General features: G+C 33.1%; 2 protein-coding genes across 4 annotated transcripts in view; one reads left to right on the top strand and one right to left on the bottom strand.

The window, feature by feature from the left end:
* The window catches only part of LOC106465313 (dystroglycan-like), a 74,228-nt gene extending 54,797 nt beyond the window's left edge, over positions 1–19,431 (top strand). For all 3 annotated transcript variants that reach the window (XM_022393185.1, XM_013925521.2, XM_013925522.2), the window contains exons 3-4: positions 11,534–11,675; positions 13,754–19,431. In XM_022393185.1, coding sequence (XP_022248893.1) covers positions 11,534–11,675; positions 13,754–16,656 — 3,045 coding nt within the window. In that variant the 3' untranslated portion in view covers positions 16,657–19,431. The remainder of the gene's footprint in view (positions 1–11,533; positions 11,676–13,753) is intronic.
* The window catches only part of LOC106465314 (vacuolar fusion protein MON1 homolog A-like), a 43,236-nt gene continuing 42,153 nt past the window's right edge, over positions 19,408–20,490 (bottom strand). Inside the window, exon 7 of the mRNA XM_013925524.2 lies at positions 19,408–20,033. Coding sequence (XP_013780978.1) covers positions 19,893–20,033 — 141 coding nt within the window. The 3' untranslated portion in view covers positions 19,408–19,892. The remainder of the gene's footprint in view (positions 20,034–20,490) is intronic.

Genomic DNA, 20,490 nt, shown 5'->3' with positions numbered 1-20,490 from the left:
AATGATAAAAAAAAAGGTCAGAGAAAGTAATAAGAGCGTCGACAGACTTATTTATCTAGGGAATTTCGCTTAATTAATACTTCAAAAGGTTTAAGATTTAAAAAACGTTGAAAATCTTTAGGTTCAACTACATTTTACTTTATATGCAGACCACGTGAAATAGTTGTACAAAACAAAAACGTCATAAGACAAATAATTGAACATTTAATTATTTTTTTAGTGCGTTGTTTTAATAATTGGTGTAACATTGTGGAATTTGAATTGAAATATTACCAGGAGATCCATTATTGGTGTATTGTTCAATGTATGCTGGGTGATGGCAGGAGATCCATTGTTGGCATATTGTTTAATGCATGTTGGATGATGGAAGGAGATCCATTGTTGGCATATTGTTCAATGTACGTTGGATGATGGAAGGAGATCCATTCTTGGCATGTTGTTCAATGTATGTTGGATGATGGAAGGAGATCCATTGTTGGCATATTGTTCAATGTATGTTGGATGATGGAAGGAGATCCATTCTTGGCATGTTGTTCAATGTATGTTGGATGATGGAAGGAGATCTATTCTTGGCATGTTGTTCAATATATGTTGGATGATGGAAGGAGATCCATTCTTGGCATGTTGTTCTATGTATCTTGGATGATGGAAGGAGATCCATTCTTGGCATATTGTTCTATGTATGTTGGATGATGGAAGGAGATCCATTCTTGGCGTATTGTTCTATGTATGTTGGCAGGAGATCATCCAATATACATAGAACAATACACCATTAATGCATCTCCTGCCATCATCCAACATACATTGAACAATACGTCAACAATGGATCTCCTGCCAACATACATAGAACAATACGTCAACAATGGATCTCCTGCCAACATACATAGAACAATACGCCAAGAATGGATGGCAGGAGATGCATTAATGGTGTATTGTTCTCTGTATATTAGATGATGGCAGGAGATGCATTAATGGTGTATTGTTCTATGTATATTGAATGATGGCAGGAGATGCATTAATGGTGTATTGTTCAATCTGTGGTGCAAGGCAGTTTGATGAAGTCCGCAGTGCAGCAAAGAATTCCCGAGTGCAATATTGATCGAGAGAATGATTCATTAGAATAATTTATAAGTTGAAATTGAGAAGAATGCAACGCGTCAACCACACCATATTTGCTATATCCATTGCCGAGAAGGCCTTTGGTCTAATACCAGGGCTTTTCTGGCCAGCTGAGATACGACAGATATTGTAGCGGTGGAGACGCTATTTATATCAGTTGTTTGAACAACTGCTTTGGTATGAACTATGTTAAGTTGGTGGAATGTAATTAGTTTAATCATTCCACTTAAGTGATTATACATCATAAGTTACTGTGTAAGTCTTATTAACATCAACGTATTTTCATTATTATTAACATGAGATTATTTTTCATTTTTAACATCAAATAGTTTATAATTATTTATGCATTTTACCTGAATTAATTTTACTCATAATTCACAAGAAGAGGAAGTTAGCTTTGATTCCGGACCTGGTCAAAATGACCACATCTTCAACAGTAGAAGAGTACATTAGTAATTATAAGAACTTGCTACATCTTGGTCAAAGGTCAGGGCAAAAAAGTTGTTTGGGAGCTTAATTCAGTAAACAATTTCGTCTAGCTTAACGAGAAAAGTATTAATGTGAATGCAACTATGTGGTGTCAAGGCCAAGTGAACAAAAATGCGTATTAGCGTTACACGAACGTCGAATGAAGGGTACTTTGAGAGAGCAACCACGGTTGTATTATTTGTCTTCGTACGTCGTTTTATCAGTAAGGGTTTTGTGAAGATTGGCCTTATTAATAGTTCACAAACTATATCGAACGTTAGAGCCTCAGACCACAGGTGTGGTGAGGATTGTATCGGATAGTAATGCTTAATAATCATTTTAATTAGTTAACCATCATTATTTCTACCCGAATTATTTTTGTTCGGTTTTCATTGTATTGAATAAATTCATACAGAAGAAAGTAACTAATTACAATTGTGTAGTGCTGTTGATAAGTTGTATCTGTATATCTTGTTGTGCATGTTTATTTCACTGTATGCTAGTTAAATTACGATTTAAGTTCGTCCAGGTTGTAGGTCATAACCGATAATCATTCTTACTACCTTTTACACATGCGCATACATACGTTCAAAGTAGAAATGGCGATTGAGGCCTGTAATATAAAATGGTAGTTTTAAATTAAGTGTTCTGGTCGGGTTTTACTGGTATATTTGAAAAAGACTATGTACAAGCATAGCATTCGGTAAAGATGTTCACTAAGCATAGTTTGCATAGACTAAGCCATAAGCCGTCCTCATGGTTGAAGGTTATTTAAACACGACATTTTAATAATATTGGCACCGCACATGAGAGGAGGCAAAATGTAAGAGTTTGTTGGTTGTTTTCTCTCTTCTACACGGATATCAGTTATACAACTGCGGTTTCACAGCAGGGGAACACGTCTGCATCAACCGTACTGTCACTAGTCGAACAGCTGTCGTGATCCCTGCCAGACATCGTGGTTACATGACACCATGCTTGCCTTACTTGCTAAACGAGCGAACACTGTAAAGTTACGTAGTTTATCCCATCCCAGTGCAGCTTTCTCTTTCTTTTGTTAGCAGTTGTTTATTTTAACCAATATGTTGGTGGTAATCAAAACCACAGCAGTTTGCCATCCACATTAATAGTGTGTAGTCTTTCAGGATTTTTTCCTCTAGATTTCTTGTGTCTAATCTATCTAGCCTTCTCGGTGTTCTGTATTGTATTCCAAATTTCACTTTGTCGGAATAATTAAAATGATGATTCAGTTCTGTAAATAGAATCATTATTCTATATATTTTAACTATAGTAAAAAAACAGCGCATTTTCTATTAATATTATTGTATTATCTGTAGGCTTTCTCCAATATAGCGTGGCAGGATGAAAAGAGGCAGTAACCAGTAGTCTAAAAATAAAAGTTTACTTGTTCAACTGTAAAGATTAATAATCGTAAACGTTGGTGGCCCAAATGTTTAATGTCGAAGTTAATTCACACGTTGTTGATGTCCTTTTCTTTTCACATGTTAACGCCGTGTACTGAAGTGTCTAGAAATTTAACCATAGAAAAGCAACTCAAGATGGGGGGGGGGGGGTAGTCGAAGAAAACGAACTGCATATTGGTGTTATGATTATTTACTATGTTGCTATATTTGTATCAAACATCTTTTGAAATTTGAATGATTTACTTGTCAATTTTCAAGGAAACCCGTGCAACCAATCATGAGACCCCTCAAAAACCCTCTTCATCCCCGAATGTAGGCGAAGTTGAAATAATTCCAAAATCTAAGATTAAACTCTTGTTCTGAATGGCTATTTAAAATGTCCGTGCCAATATTCTTGTATATACGTGCTCTCAATCCTGAGAGCTTTCCAAAACCCTTTTGTCATTATGACAGTTTGGAAAAAAATTAAACATAGATACTTGTTTTGAACTATCCCTTACATGTGAATGCCAAATAATATAAATCACGTATACGAGAACTAATTGAAAATTCAAAAATACGAATTTAGGTTGTTTTTAATGGCTCCTTACATATTAATACAAACAACTTGAAGTAAATCGGTTAAAGTCCAACTTGATGCATCTTAATAAACTTTTTCCCCAATTTTTAGAAACCCCTTGGTGTAGTGGCAGAAAAATCTGTGGTGGTGTAATGTTTTGTTTTCCGTTATAGTGCAGTATCATAGCTCATCCTTACGAGATGAATTGACCCTTAGTCTTTAAAAAAATGACAGTTCATCAGCCTTCTGGGTTAAAATTGGATTCGTATTTGCATAAAGGACGGAAGCGATGAAACTGTAGTTTTGGGATGGATATGTGTATATAATATCTGTTATCGTACATAATGCTCTATGCTTGTGAAGGGTAACTACACATCGGTAGTTCGTGTGATATTAGAGCACAATAAAACTGACAATTTGCATTAGATTTCTCCTTTTGATGACCTTGAAATTGTTTTCAGTATTATGTATGTATCATTTTATAAATTTACCGGAATATTAACATCATAGGCATATTTTCTCACCTTCTCAATCGGACTACATACTTTATATTACTGACCTTAACAGAAAATTTTCTTATTATGTTATTGCTGTAGTGAAATGCTTCTTCTTTTCTTGAATGAGTACAGAAAAGTGCAGAGCCACTTCTGCTGAATACTTTTCTTCAAGTACAGTCTGTTTGTCTTCCATAAAGCACTATGATTTTGTCCTTGGACTAAATACGGGTCAGTTATTATATGTATTAACATGCCTACACATTATGTATCATATATATATATTAGACTAAATGAATTAATATATTAAATTACTATGTAAACAAACGTAAAGTACTATGAGTAATAGAACATGTGCTAAAGGCGACAATATATAATGGCTAAGCTTTTTCTACATCAGTAGCTGATTAATTGATGTGATAGACACCAGGTGGCAGGGTTCTCGTGTCTTTGAAGTTCTATTTGTAGAAACCTGCGTAATGAACATAAGTCGAGTGTTTATGTTACCAAAAAACTCTTGTGCATGATTGATTGAATTTACAATTTAGTGTTATTACACTATTCCAAAAAGTTTTTAATAGATTACGTGACGTGTGAAAGCAAACGAAAAAAAAAAAGTTGGGCGGGGAAGTACAGTTATCCATTATCTTTCACATATATTGAAAATTCGAAGTACAGCTAAATATTCAAGGAAATGTGTTTTTCTAAGCGAAACTTGCTTAATGTTGTGGATTAGCTTCAATTTTCGAATCGAATAGGATTCACTCAAAGTTGAGTCTTACATAACAGCTTGGATGTTTCTGAACATTTTAGTCCAGACTTTGGCAAGGAAGTTAAGACGTTCAGAGGAGTGTCAGTTCAGCCACATCCTTATTTGGTAACCATGCCATTACGATCTCACGCGTGTGCTTTTGCCCTTGTACATATGGTAGTAGGTACAGGCTGTGGAACGATTTTTGGTGTGCAGGCGGTTTGAGATGCCATCACACAACTCCTTAACAAGACGACAAAGCTTTCTTGTTTCTACAATAAACTCGTAAATGTCAGATTAAAAAAAAGTGACGGTTTTAAATCTAAACCCACGTTATCTCTGACAACGTTAAAGTTGCCAATATATAATAATGCTTTTAGAAACCTGAGAAAGGTATACTTAGTATTTTTGTAAACGTTATGTTGCAAGGATAGTCGCAGTTCGTTAGGACTAATATCCTAAACTAGCGCATACTTTTAGGTGTAGAACGTGGACGTTGACGATCGTCAGTAATATATTATAATAAACTGTAAATGTTTACAAAACACCGTCAGGCCGATCTAATAGGAAGCATCCTCTATGTAAAACAACATCAGAACCAATTTAATTAAAAATATTTATTTCCTCAACATAAGTGGAGAAAGTTGACATGTATTTCTAAATACATTATTAACGACAGTATTTATACATATATTTGACCATCTCCAACGTTCGTATTATTCACGTTTCTTATAATTACATTAGACGTGTTATTTGAACCTGATTAAACACAGTAGCATGTTCAGGGGATTTTAATGTTTCTCCATTACCCCCCTGCCATTTTTACTTTCCTTTTTACCAATAGTATATAGTATATTTTCATATAATGTTCTCAAATTTTAATTTGTAATTATCAAAATGCATTTTTAAAGTTAATCCTTTTTTAAAAAAAAAGTAGAGATCAGGGCCGGTGCAAGCACTAAGCAAACTAGACAGTTACCTAGGGCAGCAAAATGTGTGTGTAAACTATGAAAAAGACAACACAAATTTTGCGGTCGAAAATGATACTGTCCGGGCAGACAGTAGCCCTGCATCATATTTGTCTACTGTCCGGGCAGACAGTAACCCTGCATCATATTTGTCATTTCCGATTTTACAAATACTGTATGTTAGTGAAGCTATTTTAACGAATGTATCTGAATATTATTGTTTCATTATCAACTGTACTCAAAGCACGAAAAGTAAAGTTTTGATTCTCAGTTTTGTCTTAACAGTACTACACTACTACCCATATTACACAGTTTAATAAAAAATCTGTTGACTATACCATCTATCTATAGCCACTAAAATATGTTCAGTAGCTCTTTGTCGATTGTTCAATTTCAGCTTCTTATGAAGAACAAGAAGCCTTATTTTCAACTTTGATCATGGCGGAGGATGGGACCACATCGCATTCACCTATGGTATTACGTTTACGAACGGCGAGTTTGTCTTATTAATGTTCAGTCATTTGCAATCATAACACCGGCATTCTTAACGGGGAAGATGAATATGCTAGGAACTCGTGTTTATTTCACAAAACAATTCGAAGTTTTATCTCGATAGATAAAGTACTGCAGTAGTTACTTGTTTTCAGATGTCACAGTTGATAACTTTCAGCTATGGATATAGTTTGGAGATTTTTGTTTGTTTGTTTATTTAATGGTATTAACTGAGTGCAAGTTACTATACATGCATCATGATATCTAAAGGAAAGTTTGGCGGTTTTTTAAAATTTAACAGTGTTAACTGAGTGCAAGTTACTATACATGCGTCACGGTGTCTGAAGGAAAGTTTGGCGATTTTTGTGTTTTTAACTTAACGGTATTAACTGAGTGCAAGTTACTATACATGCATCATGATGTCTGAAGGAAAGTTTGGCGATTATATTAACTTTAAAAGCTATTATAACAATGTTAAATATGCTTAACTTAGCAGAGTAGCATCTAATAATGATTCTCACTAGGAGGCGCCACTGAAGGCAAGTGGAATTATAGAATAAATTTCATTACGTGTAAAAGCTGGTTGTGATGTGTTCATAAAACTACATGTAAATTTATCATTATAAAAACTATAGATCTAGTGTCATTGGTGCCAGGGGGCGCCAATGGGCTTCACATTTGAATGCATTGGATACGGGTAAACAACAGTGTATTTTCTGTAGAAACTAATATTTTGTATTAGTTCTTTGAATTAAAGTATTTCTTTACAGCCCCCCAGTGGCACAGCGGTATGTCTGCGGACTTACAATGCTAGAAACCGGGTTTCGATACCCGTGGTGGGCAGAGCACAGATAGCCTATCGTGTAGCTTTGTGCTTAACTTCAAACAAACAAATTTCGTTACAAACATTTAAGTATGCCACAACATGAACTTACATGGTAATATAAATATAATAAAATTAAAAGACGTGTACTGACTCCTGTACATCTAACACTGTATGAAGAAACGTTGGCTCGTAAGTAGCCCTAAAGCTGCAAAAGCGTCAACAAACTTCTAACGGTTTGATTTATAACATAAAGATGTCAGTGGTTTCTCTAATCTTGTGCCATTTTTATGTTTAGAAAGAGGTTGCAGACCAGTGTGTATTTGACATATCTATCATTGATCAGAGCTTGCAGGGGGTGGATATGGGGGGTGGGTATCAGGTGGTTTACCCCGACACTTAGAAAATACGTTCAAGCTGACAAACTGGTTTTTCACTTGTCAGTTAAGTGTCGTAGTTTGGTTATTCTGTGCCTTTGGTATGTGACAAGAGCCACCTGGTGCTGAAAGAGAGAGAGAAGGAGAGGGATGAAGCTATTTACTTTCTTTAACTCTCAATCATAATATAACAAGTCATTGACCCTTAATGAAACTGAAGTATCACTGTTTTACTTCTATGCTCGACACGATCCAGTTCACCTGCTAGCAAGTCTTTGTACATATATGGTCTTGATTTTATGAGATACTCTCTAAGTAAATGTGTATATATATCAATAATATCGTAAGTAGTGTATTCTTCCTTTGAGAACTAGTGTTATTTGTATAGAAAACGTGATTCTAAATATTTCTGTTGAGATTTTCACGACCTATGAGTATCTATAGTTAACTGTTTTCAACCACATTGCGACAGAGAAATATACGAAGTTCATATACTTATATGTAAGTTGATTGCTGGTTAACTTATTGGTCTGTCGTTAGTATCGGTTTCTTTTTATCTGTATTCTAATGTATATTGTAAAAACTATGTATCGTGAGTATTACTTTCGAGTTTATTTTGATTTGGACCTATAATTCTCTAATTGCACATTATAATATTCAAATAGATTGCGTATTTTACAAGATTATTGGGCATGCTAAGAAACTTTAGAACATCCATGATTTTAATTATACATAAAAATATATCGCCTTTTTTTCTAGTTTTAGTAGTTACAAAAAACCTTAATTTGTTTTATCAGTTTTGTTTTATTTTCTACATCATCTATATATATGCATTTTTCTAGTATTGTGTATATATATATGTGTGTGTGTTATATAAAAATAAATAAAACAACACATTAGTAGAAGGTATATTTAACCATGGCATTTATTAAACTGAATGGAACTCAAATTAATGTCATATCTTTAATTTTGGGATTCAAATAACAAGTCAGATTTTTTTATAAACAGATGACTACGTGGCTTAGCGGCTAGTCTGAGGGCTAATAACACTAAAAATTGGGTAGCTTTGCGCTTAAACAAATCAGTGAAGAAGTCTTACAACGTTTTTTATGTTTTGTTTTTCTCGTACTTTAAAAGGCTTCGTGTTTTCAAAACAAGTGAACTAATTATTTCATCATTTGAAAACAGGCTTCTGACGGGAGACGAATGTTATTTACTGGCGTGATCATTTCCTTCTGTTTTTTTATTGAACTCATCCTCCAAACGTTGAATTTTGAATGGGAACATTTAAGTATGAACAGTTGTTAAATTATGTTTCCAGCGTTAGCAGATAAGTTCGTATTAAACTAACCTTATCACAATTAGCAGAAGGTAAAGATAAACATTCACGGACTGTCAAAGTACAGGAGTGTCCGAAATATCTGGAGCCATAGCTTTTCTTAGTTTCAGATATGTGATTGATTATGGCGCTGTCAAAGTATGAGAAGTTCGAGTTAATTCTTGCTGGTAATTCAAACTTGTTTCGAATTACAAGGACAGCATATGGAGCACTTTCTCTAAAATTCGTTGAAGTGCCCATGGTTCCAGATTTTTTCGGACACGCTGTAATATTAAAGTCGCATTTACGAGATTCTCTTTTAAAGCGCTTCACATTACGCTTACACTTGTTTGCTTTTAACACCTTCCAGACGTGGTAACTATTAAGACATTTATTTGTTCCACAACTTTAGCGAAAACTATACAAAGGGTTATATACGCATAGTCGTCTCTAATTTTCAGTTGATAGACTAGGGGGAAGGTAGCTAGTCAGTATCACCCTCCGACAACTCTTGGGCTACTATTATCCAACCGAATAGTAGGATTTGACCACTAATGTTATATTCTACCTGCAGCCCCCCCCCCAATGTGCTTAGCGCGTTTTTGCAGAAAGGGAGCGCAAACTATGAATCTTCGAATTCACAACCTGGGCACGCTGTATCTGTGATTTATAAGTTCGAGATCCTGACGGTATATTACAAGTTATTTTGATACTCGTAAACATCATCTGTTTAATTCGAGGTTTTCTTAACTTATTTATTAGGATATAATGCTTTTTTGTAAAGTTATGATTAAAGTTGGGAGTGTCTGTATTATTATTATATAATGATAGAATTTCAAGAAGTACATGAAACATCATAACTTTAATAATCATACCTGACGAAGGCCATCAACACCCACGAGCTGATCTTGTAGATTACACCGTGTGAAATTTGGTTTAACTTCCCTAGCACTAATTTTCGAGTTGATGAATGTTTCATCTTATGAAACCAAAAATATGCCATCACCACTCACCCTCTCCCTCGTTTTGATGTTTTAATATTTCATTGGTAGAACCGAAACCGTTGAAAGAAAGGGTAAATTATATATAAATGTATTACGCATGTTAAAATAATTATTAGACTAAAATATTTATAATCCCTCTGCAGAAATCGTTAACTAAGAATGTCATGAAATATAAAACTCATTCTACATTGTGGAGCATTCCCATGCAGAATTGGTCTTAATTATTTGATAATATATTCATTCCGTAAACATGACGTTACCCATTGAACTTAAACATAAGTTGCTCGTCAACATCAATTAATATTCTGTTGATAACTGACTTGCGTTTTTAAATGAAAGTATCTTGTGGCTGACTACTTAGGTCAAGAAAAATGGAATTCTATCGAAGACTTTTTCGACCTAATTGTGAAGTTTAGTGAAGTTTCATACAGGCAATTGTATTTTGTAGGCATTTGATTTTTGTTGTTGTTTGTTTGGTTGAAACTAATTGTGTGTGTAGCCAAAAGCATTATTATAGTTTTAAAAACAATGTGATCTTAAAGAAAATATTCTGTAGGGTAGAATAGCAGTGACATTGTCTGTGTGTGTTTTGTTTCCCATTATAATGTCTGTATAATGATGATTATGCATTAATATTAAGATTTATAGTGTAGTTTTATGTTATGTTCAACTTGTAATGTTTTATTAAGAATTTGTTTATTACAAAGCTACTGTCACTTTGAGTTAAAACCCCAAAACATAGAACCTAAAGTTTCTTTAAAAAGTAGTAAGATAGTTAAAATAATCAATACGAGATGGCAGCGTTATAGGCAATTAGTTATATTTTGTTGCAAAATAACTATATTCACTAAACTTTATCTGAATCATAATATTTATTAATATGAATTTCAAACTTGTTGTTACTAATACTACTGAAATGTAGAAGTAGTGTACTACGGAAATTATACTGGATTTGTTTTAAGTGAAATTATTTATGGAAGATATAAAGACACAAAAACACTTGGCTATTCCAGTAACTGTAGATGCATCAAAATAAAATGCTAGGATCAACAAATTCATTAACCCTTACAAGTTAAATATTAAAATAAGGTTTTACACCCCGCTCCTTGCATATTTGTTTAAACAAATTAATTGTAGTTAAAAAAAAGGGGGGAAAATATTTGGTGTTTGAGATAAAAATAAATAAATTCAACTGGCAACAATCTGACATTTTGTGTTTAGGATTCTCGACTTGCAATCTAGAGATCGTGAATTCGAATATCACCAAACATGCTCGTCCCTAAGCCGTGAGGCCATTACAACGAGAAAATTAATCCTACTTTTTGATAAAGGTAGTCCAAGAACTGGCGGTGGGTGGTATTGATAATTGTTCCCTCTATTGTATCTTGTAAATTAAGCGCATTTCGTTTATCCTAGCTCTTATTAATTATTGCAACACTGTTTGTACTGGGAAGGCTGATTTCTCACATTTCACACCAAAGAGTCGTAAGTTGTAATGCTTCCATTTCCATTGTATATCATTATTTCAACTTATAATACAAATATAAGTGTTAATTTTCAATCAAAATAATATACGCTGCTTGCTACATTACCATTAGTTACTCTACTTCATCAAAGAGAGAGTAAGGAATGTTTTTACAAAATATAACAAAACAATCAATTGGCAACATGTACTGCTACAGGTTCAATGGATATATATTTTTTTTTAATTAACAACTTTATTTCCTTATATCCAGGTGCTTGAAGCTGGTGAATCAACACTTCCAAAGTGGTTAAAATTTGACCAGACTGAGCACACATTTCTTGGGGTTCCTACATCTAATGACCAGGGCCAGTATTACATCAGTGTAAAGGCTTTTGGGCCACCAGACATAAATGGTGAGGTACTTTGTGTTAATTTATTTTAATGGATAATTTGGCATTTGAGAAATTACTCTCGATTGTATCAAATTCCCTATTATCCCTCATTAATGTAACAAATGATTTTTATAGAACACTGCATAAAAGTTAGTATTAAAGTTTTGAAGAAGTTTAGCCTTTTCTGAGGAACAATATGTATAATGTGATTTATTTTTTTGTGTACAGCTTAGCTAATCACAAAAAGAAAACTTTGAAGTTGTCTGTCTTCATAGTTAACTCTGGAACTTTTATTTTCATATTTTTTTATCCAACATACATGAATGTAATGTAAAACATGTTAAACTCACATTAAATAAATAATAAAATCTATTAAATAGCATTTCTCACTATCAACTTCTGTAGGTTAGAAGTGAATGTTTTTGTGAAGTGAAAATTAAGATCAAACAAGATGTACATCTATGACTACTTATCAGGCAGATGCAACTAAGATATCATGTCTTAGTATCCAAGTCAAAGAATATGATTAGGTAGAACTCTTTTTAAGTCTAAGCTATGCCAATTGGCACCTGTTTATTGTTCTACTTAGATACAACAGGTTTTAAGTTTGTTTAATTTTTCTGTTTTGAAGAAAAATTACTTTGAACACTATCAGTAATGCAAAAAAAAGAGAGAGGTAAAAGTAGGTTGTTTTTTACCACAAATGAAATAGAACAATGTGTGAGCTTGTTATGGATTTTTGTATAGTGGGTGTTCAAGTTTCATTGAAAAAAATGCTTAGTGACAAAAGGTCTTCTCTAACCATGCCCACCCACTTACTTCTTATATTTAGGGTGGGGCAAAAATTACTATACAGTTGTTTCATTTAGAACATAGTTTAATTTCTAACATCCTACTTGGAAAGAAAAAAATATTAAATTATTTTCAGTTGTCTTAGTAATGTTTTCTTTAGTATAAACTATACCAACTGTATAGTAACTTTGCCCTACCCTGTGTGTGCAGATAGAGAGATAAAGGTTTTAATTTGCATACATAATTTGTCCTGAAGTATGCATTTGCACAGTAAATTGCAACTGAAAGTAAAAAAAAACTGCCTTGAATAGTAGACTTAGTCAAAAATCATTCAAGCCATCATGTAAAAAAAGTAACATTGTGTCTATATGTAAAAGGTGTGTGTGTGTGCAGAATACAAATATAACTCTAAGATGTTCTATTAAAGGAATGTTATCTTTGATAGATGAAAAATTTTACCACAGAATTTTAAAATTAGGTTTCTAATGATGAGTTTTGTAATTATATATATCATTTCTTAGTCTTACTAAAACTGATTTATTTTTTATCAGAAGTTGCAAAAAATTTACAATTATACAGAAGGTAGGTATATAATTTTGATAGGGTAAAAGTATAGAAGTGCCAAACAGATCTATAAAAACAAAATATTTCTCAACCATGTCTATGCTTTAATAAAACTCAAAAGCCTGTAGGGAGGTGATAGGTTTCGACCTGAGTGGAAAACTGCACGAGTTATAAATGTGTAAAAAAAAAATAATAACACGGAAACTTGCAGTCCTTTTTTCCTTACAAAATATTGTAGTATGACAATACACATAACTGAAAATGATATCTTTAGCTTTTTCTCAGTGAAAACGTTGAGATAAATTATTAGCTCAAAAGATGTAATATTTATGTATCAATTTATTCATTTTATCATGGTATAACCAAGTTTTGGATTCAGTAAAGTATCTCAAGTTTAAAATTTACAATTGTGTGTGAAGAGATTGATTGAAATTGGGGAATGGTATTTAATATAATTTGCATATTAAAGAACATATCTAATTTAAAATTCTTTAGTGCTTATTAAGCATGATCTTTATATGGGTAATTGTTTCCACATCATTTCTCTTGTTACTTGAGCATTTGTGTCAGTGTGAGTCTTTTCGAAATTTCCTTACTTTCCAACATATTTTATTTTTCTAGAAATCTACTTAGAGTAAGTAGGAAACTATTTTGAAAAAATTTTTGAATTTTGCATTATTTTGCTGTGGTAGAAGTTACAACATGATGAGAAGTATATATATATATATATCTTGTATCTTTAGGGCACCCTTCTGTTGGGAAGGATATATTCTCCATTGAAGTAGTACCAGAGTTGCCTCACTTCTCATCAGCCCACCTTGGTACAGAATTTTTCCACTGTCCCAAGGGTGAGTCCATCACTGTTGCATCTGTGTTTGTTGATTCTACCTTCAACGACCTAACTTCTACACAACGTGTAGATGTTATTTCTAAGCTTGCTTCACTTGCTGGAATATTGGGTGATTTTATAAAAATCTCTCCTCTTACAAAAGAATGGAAGGTTTTTGATGAATCAGCCTTGTTGGCAGGACCAGGAACTGTGAAAAGTAGACAAAAAGCAGGAGTAGCCTTTCAATGGCAGGTTGGATGTTTTGGTCTTATTAGCCCATCCCACAAAAGCAAAATTTCAGATCTAGAATGGTTAGCTGCAAATGGATCTTTAGGAACTCTGCTAGGCTATTCAGTAATTGGTTGGAATGTAGTTAGCCAACAGCCACTTGTGGTCCACCGGGAGAGGAGGGAAGTGAATTTGAGAGGAACTCCTGTCCCAGAAGCGCCACTTCCTACCAAATGGCCAACCTTCTCAGAAATTGACGGCCCAGACGAGCCATCGGAGGAAACAGAAATTCCAGAATCACGAGTGATTCCTACAATGGCATCTCCATCTTTTATGTTACCATCTCATCGACATAGACACCACCATGGTGAAGACTTTGGTGAGGCAGGACAAAGAAATTATAGAGGTGGTGGTCAGGTGTCACCATCTCCAACGTATTACTATCATCATTTACCCACAACTAAATTGTACTCTCCAATGATGACACCTGTTTTTCAACCAGAAAGACCAACTGTTTATTTCTCTCCCTCTGTCATAGAAGAGTTGCAGCCAAGTAGAAGCCAACTGGAAGAAATGACTCCTGTAGATACCCTTCTCTCATCTCCAGTAATGTCAGATACAGAATCTTCATTGCCAACAGAAAGAATTGTTCTTTCGTCAGTAGCTGAATCATCTTTCATCCAACCCACTAAGACGTACATACCAGAAAAGCCAACTAAAAAACCAATAATACCTATTAACTACAAGCCAACAGTTCAAAATCACATTAAAAAGTTACAGCTCTATACTGGTCAAGTATGGAGTTGGGAGGTACCTGAAGATACTTTCTCAGATTATGAAGATGGTAGCACAAGGAATCTAAAGTTAATATTCATGACAGTAAAAAGAATGGCAGTTTCACCATCACTGTGGATTCAGTTTGATCCTGAAAGACAGAAACTGTATGCCCTCCCTTTTGCACAAAACATTGGCAAGTATGATTTTATTTTGGAAGCCATGGACAGCCATGGGATGTCTACATTTGACCAATTCCAGATTCAAGTGTTGGAAGATCCATCACAATTAGGTCTCCATCATGAATTCATAATGACTCTAAAATATGAGAAATGGAGGTATCTTATTAACATTGACTGGGAAATAGAAGTAGTTAAAAAACTTGCAAAAGTGTTTGGTGATGAAGATACCACTCATATCTCTGTCCAGTCAGTGACCCAAGAACCTCCATCTCTAAGTTGGACAAACTTCTCGCTTCCAAATTACCCTTGTCCACAGGAAGCTATTGGTATATTAATGAGGAAGCTTGTTGCTAATGATAGAGATCGTCCATCAAAGCTTCTGAGAAAAACAATGAAGCCAGAATTCAACATACAGAAGATAGATGTCAACTTCCATGGAATATGTGATGTATCACCAAGTCCCACAGACACCAATTTTTCACCAAGATTACAAAATCCAGTTGACACTGTTAAAATCAAAGTGGGAGAAATACTTCAGTTTACAATTCCAGAAAATACTTTTTATGATATTGAGGATGGCAACACTATTAATCTACAACTGTTACTTCTAACATCTGACAACAAAGAACTTGCACAATCATCCTGGATTCAGTTTAACTCAGATTCACAGGTAATATTTGGTCTTCCTTTTGAAGAAAACATTGGAAGTCATGAGTATCAGCTTATTGCAATTGATGGAGAAGGAAAAGAGGTCAGTGATGTTTTTGTTGTTACTGTAGAATCACCACCCCACATGGAAAACAGTGTAGAATTTAGTGTACATATTGATACAGACTTTGGGGAGATAAACCAAGATATGAGTAAAAAGATACTTGTTGCTCATAAACTAGCGAGTGTTTTTGGTGATCCTAATCCTCAATACTTACAAATATTATCTATTACCAATGGCTCAGTTGTATACACATGGACTAACAATACTCTTCCATCAGAGCACTGCCCAGAAGACACAATAAGTGAGCTTATTAATCACATGCTTGTGTTAAACAAAACAGTCTCGGAAAGATTTATTCAGAAAATGGGCCCAGAATTCAAAATTGATCAGGTTAATGTTGATCCACAAGGTGCATGTATAGGTGTTTTTACTCCTATCTCTGCAAAACCTGAACAACCCCTTGAAGAGCCAGCAGTACCAGATGATGATATTTATATCACTACTGTTATCCCTGCTGTTGTCATAGTAATCATGCTTATTATTGCAGTTATGGTTGCTTGCTTTTTGTACCGTCGGAGACGTAAAGGAAAGATGAAAATGGAAGATAGTAGTTCTTTTATGAACAAAGGTGTACCCATTATTTTTGCAGATGAACTTGATGAAAAACCAAAACCTGCCAAATCACCTTCCATAATGAAAGAAGAGAAGCCACCTCTGTCCAGTCCAGAGAATGGGAAGACTGCAGAGGAAGCTGCTCAACACATTCCTCTTCTTCCTAAAAACTCAGAACCTAGTCCTGATTCAAGCTCTTCCCCACTGTATCACCCACCACCTCCCTTTACCACAAACAGAGACAGTAAAAATACCCGACCAAAGACAGCACCAACCTACAGGCAGCCTCCACCTTATGTTCCTCCTTAATGCTTACTTAAAACATTGTGCTTTGCCCATAACTTTGGATGATACTGAACTACAGCATCAGTTGGAAGTGCCAGATCTTCTTACATTTTATGTTATACAGTGACGCATCTGTTTCTGTGTCAGAGTTTCTCATTATTTAGCATAGTTTGTTTCTAGTATTCTCTTTTATTGACTTTAAAGACAATAAAATATCTAGACTTTTCTATTGCTCCTTTTTGATGTAGAGGAAAAATTATCACTAATTTCAGACATATTCTGAGGAAAAGTATTGATAATCAAGCTTTGGATGTGTTACAACTACTAAAACATTTTGCAAGGAGAAAATAAAAGGAGAAAAATTATCTTAGGTCATGCAGCATGGAAACGTGAATTTTGGCAACTTTCAGTATATAGACTTTTTTTTGTTTTTTACAGTCAGTTTAGATCCAAATTAATTGTATCATCAAGTGAAAAATATCATTACTTTCACAATATGCTAAATATTAATTTCATTACTGTTTTACTGTCAAAGAATTATTGTTTTCATTGTGTTCCTAACATCATTTAAATTGTGGTATTCAGTGTCATTCATAATACTTTCTATTGTTCAGAGAATATGAAAAAATTAAAAAAGCTGTTCAAAAAAACAAGAGGTTTGGTCACCTTTTGAAGAAATGACATTCATAAGCTTTTGATACTATTTTTATATTTTGACCACATTGCATAGTATCTTCAAGTCTTTGAAATTTGTGTCTTTATAGCATTCTTGTCACAGACTGGCAAATAACTAGTATAAATAGTCTTGCTTCTATCTAAAATTCTTGTAAATGGTACTGGTGTAGTGTTTATTAGGTTAATTGGAGCTTATCCCCATGTATTGTATAATAGTTAAACAAATGAAAAATAGAGTAAGGTGTTTGTTCATATATTAATCAAAGTTCTTGTGTGTGTGTATACATATTTCATTCTGTTTTCAAGCTGAAAGTTACACTATGATTAGTATTTGAAAAGTTGTATACTATTAAATAAAATTTAAAGTTAAACAGAGTTACTATATTATATTCTTTCTGTCGAATAACTAAATTTGGAAATTTTTCTCTAAATCAATTTTACAAGTTAGCTGGGCATTCCTCCTACTTATTTGTTGAAGTTTTCAATGTTTGTTAAGACTATCCTGAAAACTTTGTTAAACTCTCAGCTCGACAACAGGAGTATTTCTGTGAACTGGTATTTCTACTAAAAAATTAACTTTACTAGCCATTTAAGTCTCAAGCATATTAAAGATAACTGACCAGTTACTACATGTGATCAGTAATTTAAAGTCTATAATTTATAACTGTTGCCAAATTTTCTTAGTTGTAGAAGTTAATTTCAAGCTTTGGTGTGTAGTTCAATCACTATGAATCAAAAAATACTTGAATTTTGATGTGTTTTTTTTTTGCTTAAGATTTTTGGTTAAAATCAAGATCAGTTGTTTGTCTTTTTAGTAAGCAAGATATTTGAATTATATGATACTAAAACTTGTTATAAAATTGTCACACTAACAAAGTAAACTATATAATATTGCTAATAAATTTTTATATGAGAGCAAAATAAAATTGGCTTTTAAGTTAGTTTTTGAGAGCTGAAAATAATATCAGTAAAATATATATTTTGATACACAAAATGTAGGAAGTAGATCTTTGACAGTAAAGATTACTTTGATATACTTTAAATTTCAATGAAAAAGACTTATTCCTGAACACTAATAAAAAAATTAACCATTCTTGTTAGCATGATTCTAAAGGAATCCACCCCAAATGTGCATTTGTAATTAACTCAACTGACTTTTGGAAGCATGATGTAAATTTAATGTTATAGTTTTCCATTATCAAGTAATTAAAAACTACTTATACATGTGTACATTAGGTTATGTTACTGTTTTTTAATGCTACATCTGAAATAAGAGAAGTTTGTATGTACATGAAAAAAAGAGGCATTTTTATAACATTTTGTTTAGAAAGTTTTTCAATGTCACATGTTGAAAAGATGGAGAAATCAGTCCTGAAGATGTACTATAGATTAAGAATAAAATTTAACATTATTCATGGTACAATGCATAAGTTATATATATAACGTTCTAAGTAAAAGGTTAAATTTTTAAAGTTAATTACTTCTTGCCAGGTTCCTGTGATGCATTTGGTTTATGACTAATTCTTATGCTATGTTTTTGTTATCAACACTAATAACATATAAGTTATAAAAATTATGCTTCATGGTTGATAAGAGAGAACAATGTGATTTGTATCATATCTGGTTTTGGTATTGCAGTTATATTTATGAGATGTTTATCAAAAAAAAAATTCATTTCTTAGTCAATTTGGATCCATAAACTTTATTTTTTTTATTTTTACACATTTTGAGTAGGGTATCCGACTTGTTTTATTAATCTAGATTTAAACCTTCTACACATTTATTGCTGGCAGCTTTTGAAGGTTAATTATAATATTGTGTATCATGATTTAGAACTTACTAAATAATACAAGGCTCTTCTTTAAATAATCGGGTACAAAAATGTAACTCATTTGACCTTATGTTTTCTGCAAAAAAGAAAGGGAAATTGAAATGTAATCTTTTACATGTGTACATTTTTAGATAGATACAAAGGAATAAACACTTTGAGCAGCTTCTCATGTGGAAGAAAACAAAAATATTTAACTGAACTAGTGTTTGTTTTCACAAAGTAATTATAACAGGTATATCTTGTTCTTATAAGGATTTTTTGTGTTCAGGAAAAATAAATCCTCCCAAAAACTACCCGAAGTTGTATTTATTTTCAAGAGTTGACAAGTCAATTCTACTCCTTTTGAAGTTGGACACAACATAATTGTTAATTCAAATACTACAATTTTTTTTGTATACCAGAGTAATGCATAAAAAATGTACTGTTATATGCTATAACCCGATATTTTTGTTATTATAACTACTGTTTTTGTTGTTTAGACCCATGAAAACCTGACCAGGGTTGAGCATGGTATGTAAACCACATTTTTGGTCCCATTCTGTGTAAGCTTTAAACAGAAATTTGTCTCGTGTGGCTAATGTTTTTGAAATGTATGTAAAGAAAGGAAGGACCTCAATTCCATTGTGATTCTCAAATTATACATATTCTAAGTAAGCTTTCTGATAATTGGTGTTAAATAATAATCTTAGTGCTTCACCAAATGAACATGTATAATAGTTCTACATACAGAGCTTACATCTTCAATATCTCAAGATTAAATTGTTGGAGCATTCATAATAAATAAACGATCTTCCTCTTTCTTAATCCACCTTACTAATTTGTTCATAGTGTTGACTGCTGTAAACTTGGTCACCATAGGTTCAAAAGCAGCATATAGTTCAAACCCTGCCATGTGCTGAAATAGAGGTTTTTTTTTTTTTAATATAATGAACCAACTAGTACAAGCAAGCCAACAACAGCTACCCTATACAGACTGGTATTTCCTAAATGAACCAGCAAGGGCCATGCATGGTTTTTCACAACTTATTATAACTCTCTTGTGAGACTGACACCCCATAAATAAATAATACCTGTATCTATAGATCAATCCACATCAAAACACCAATCGAATGCTTAGAATATTAAATCTTTTCATTATTATAAAAATACCTTAATTTATTTTCCTTTGATAGTATTTCATTCAAAACAGGTTTTAAATCTTCCTTCTTAAAAATTAAATTACATATTATATCAAGTCAAAACTTAAAAATACAGTCATAGAGAACAACATGCCAAAGAGGGAATCCAGCATTCAAAATAAAATATCTAGCTTTTTTAGCTGTATATAGATAATGAAAACTAATCAGATCAAG

The sequence above is a fragment of the Limulus polyphemus genome, unplaced genomic scaffold, assembly GCF_000517525.1.
Source record: "Limulus polyphemus unplaced genomic scaffold, Limulus_polyphemus-2.1.2 Scaffold1906, whole genome shotgun sequence".
Classification (NCBI taxonomy): domain Eukaryota; kingdom Metazoa; phylum Arthropoda; class Merostomata; order Xiphosura; family Limulidae; genus Limulus; species Limulus polyphemus.
The sequence above is the reverse complement of the archived record's forward strand: the minus strand, read 5'-3'. Positions and strand labels throughout refer to the sequence as shown.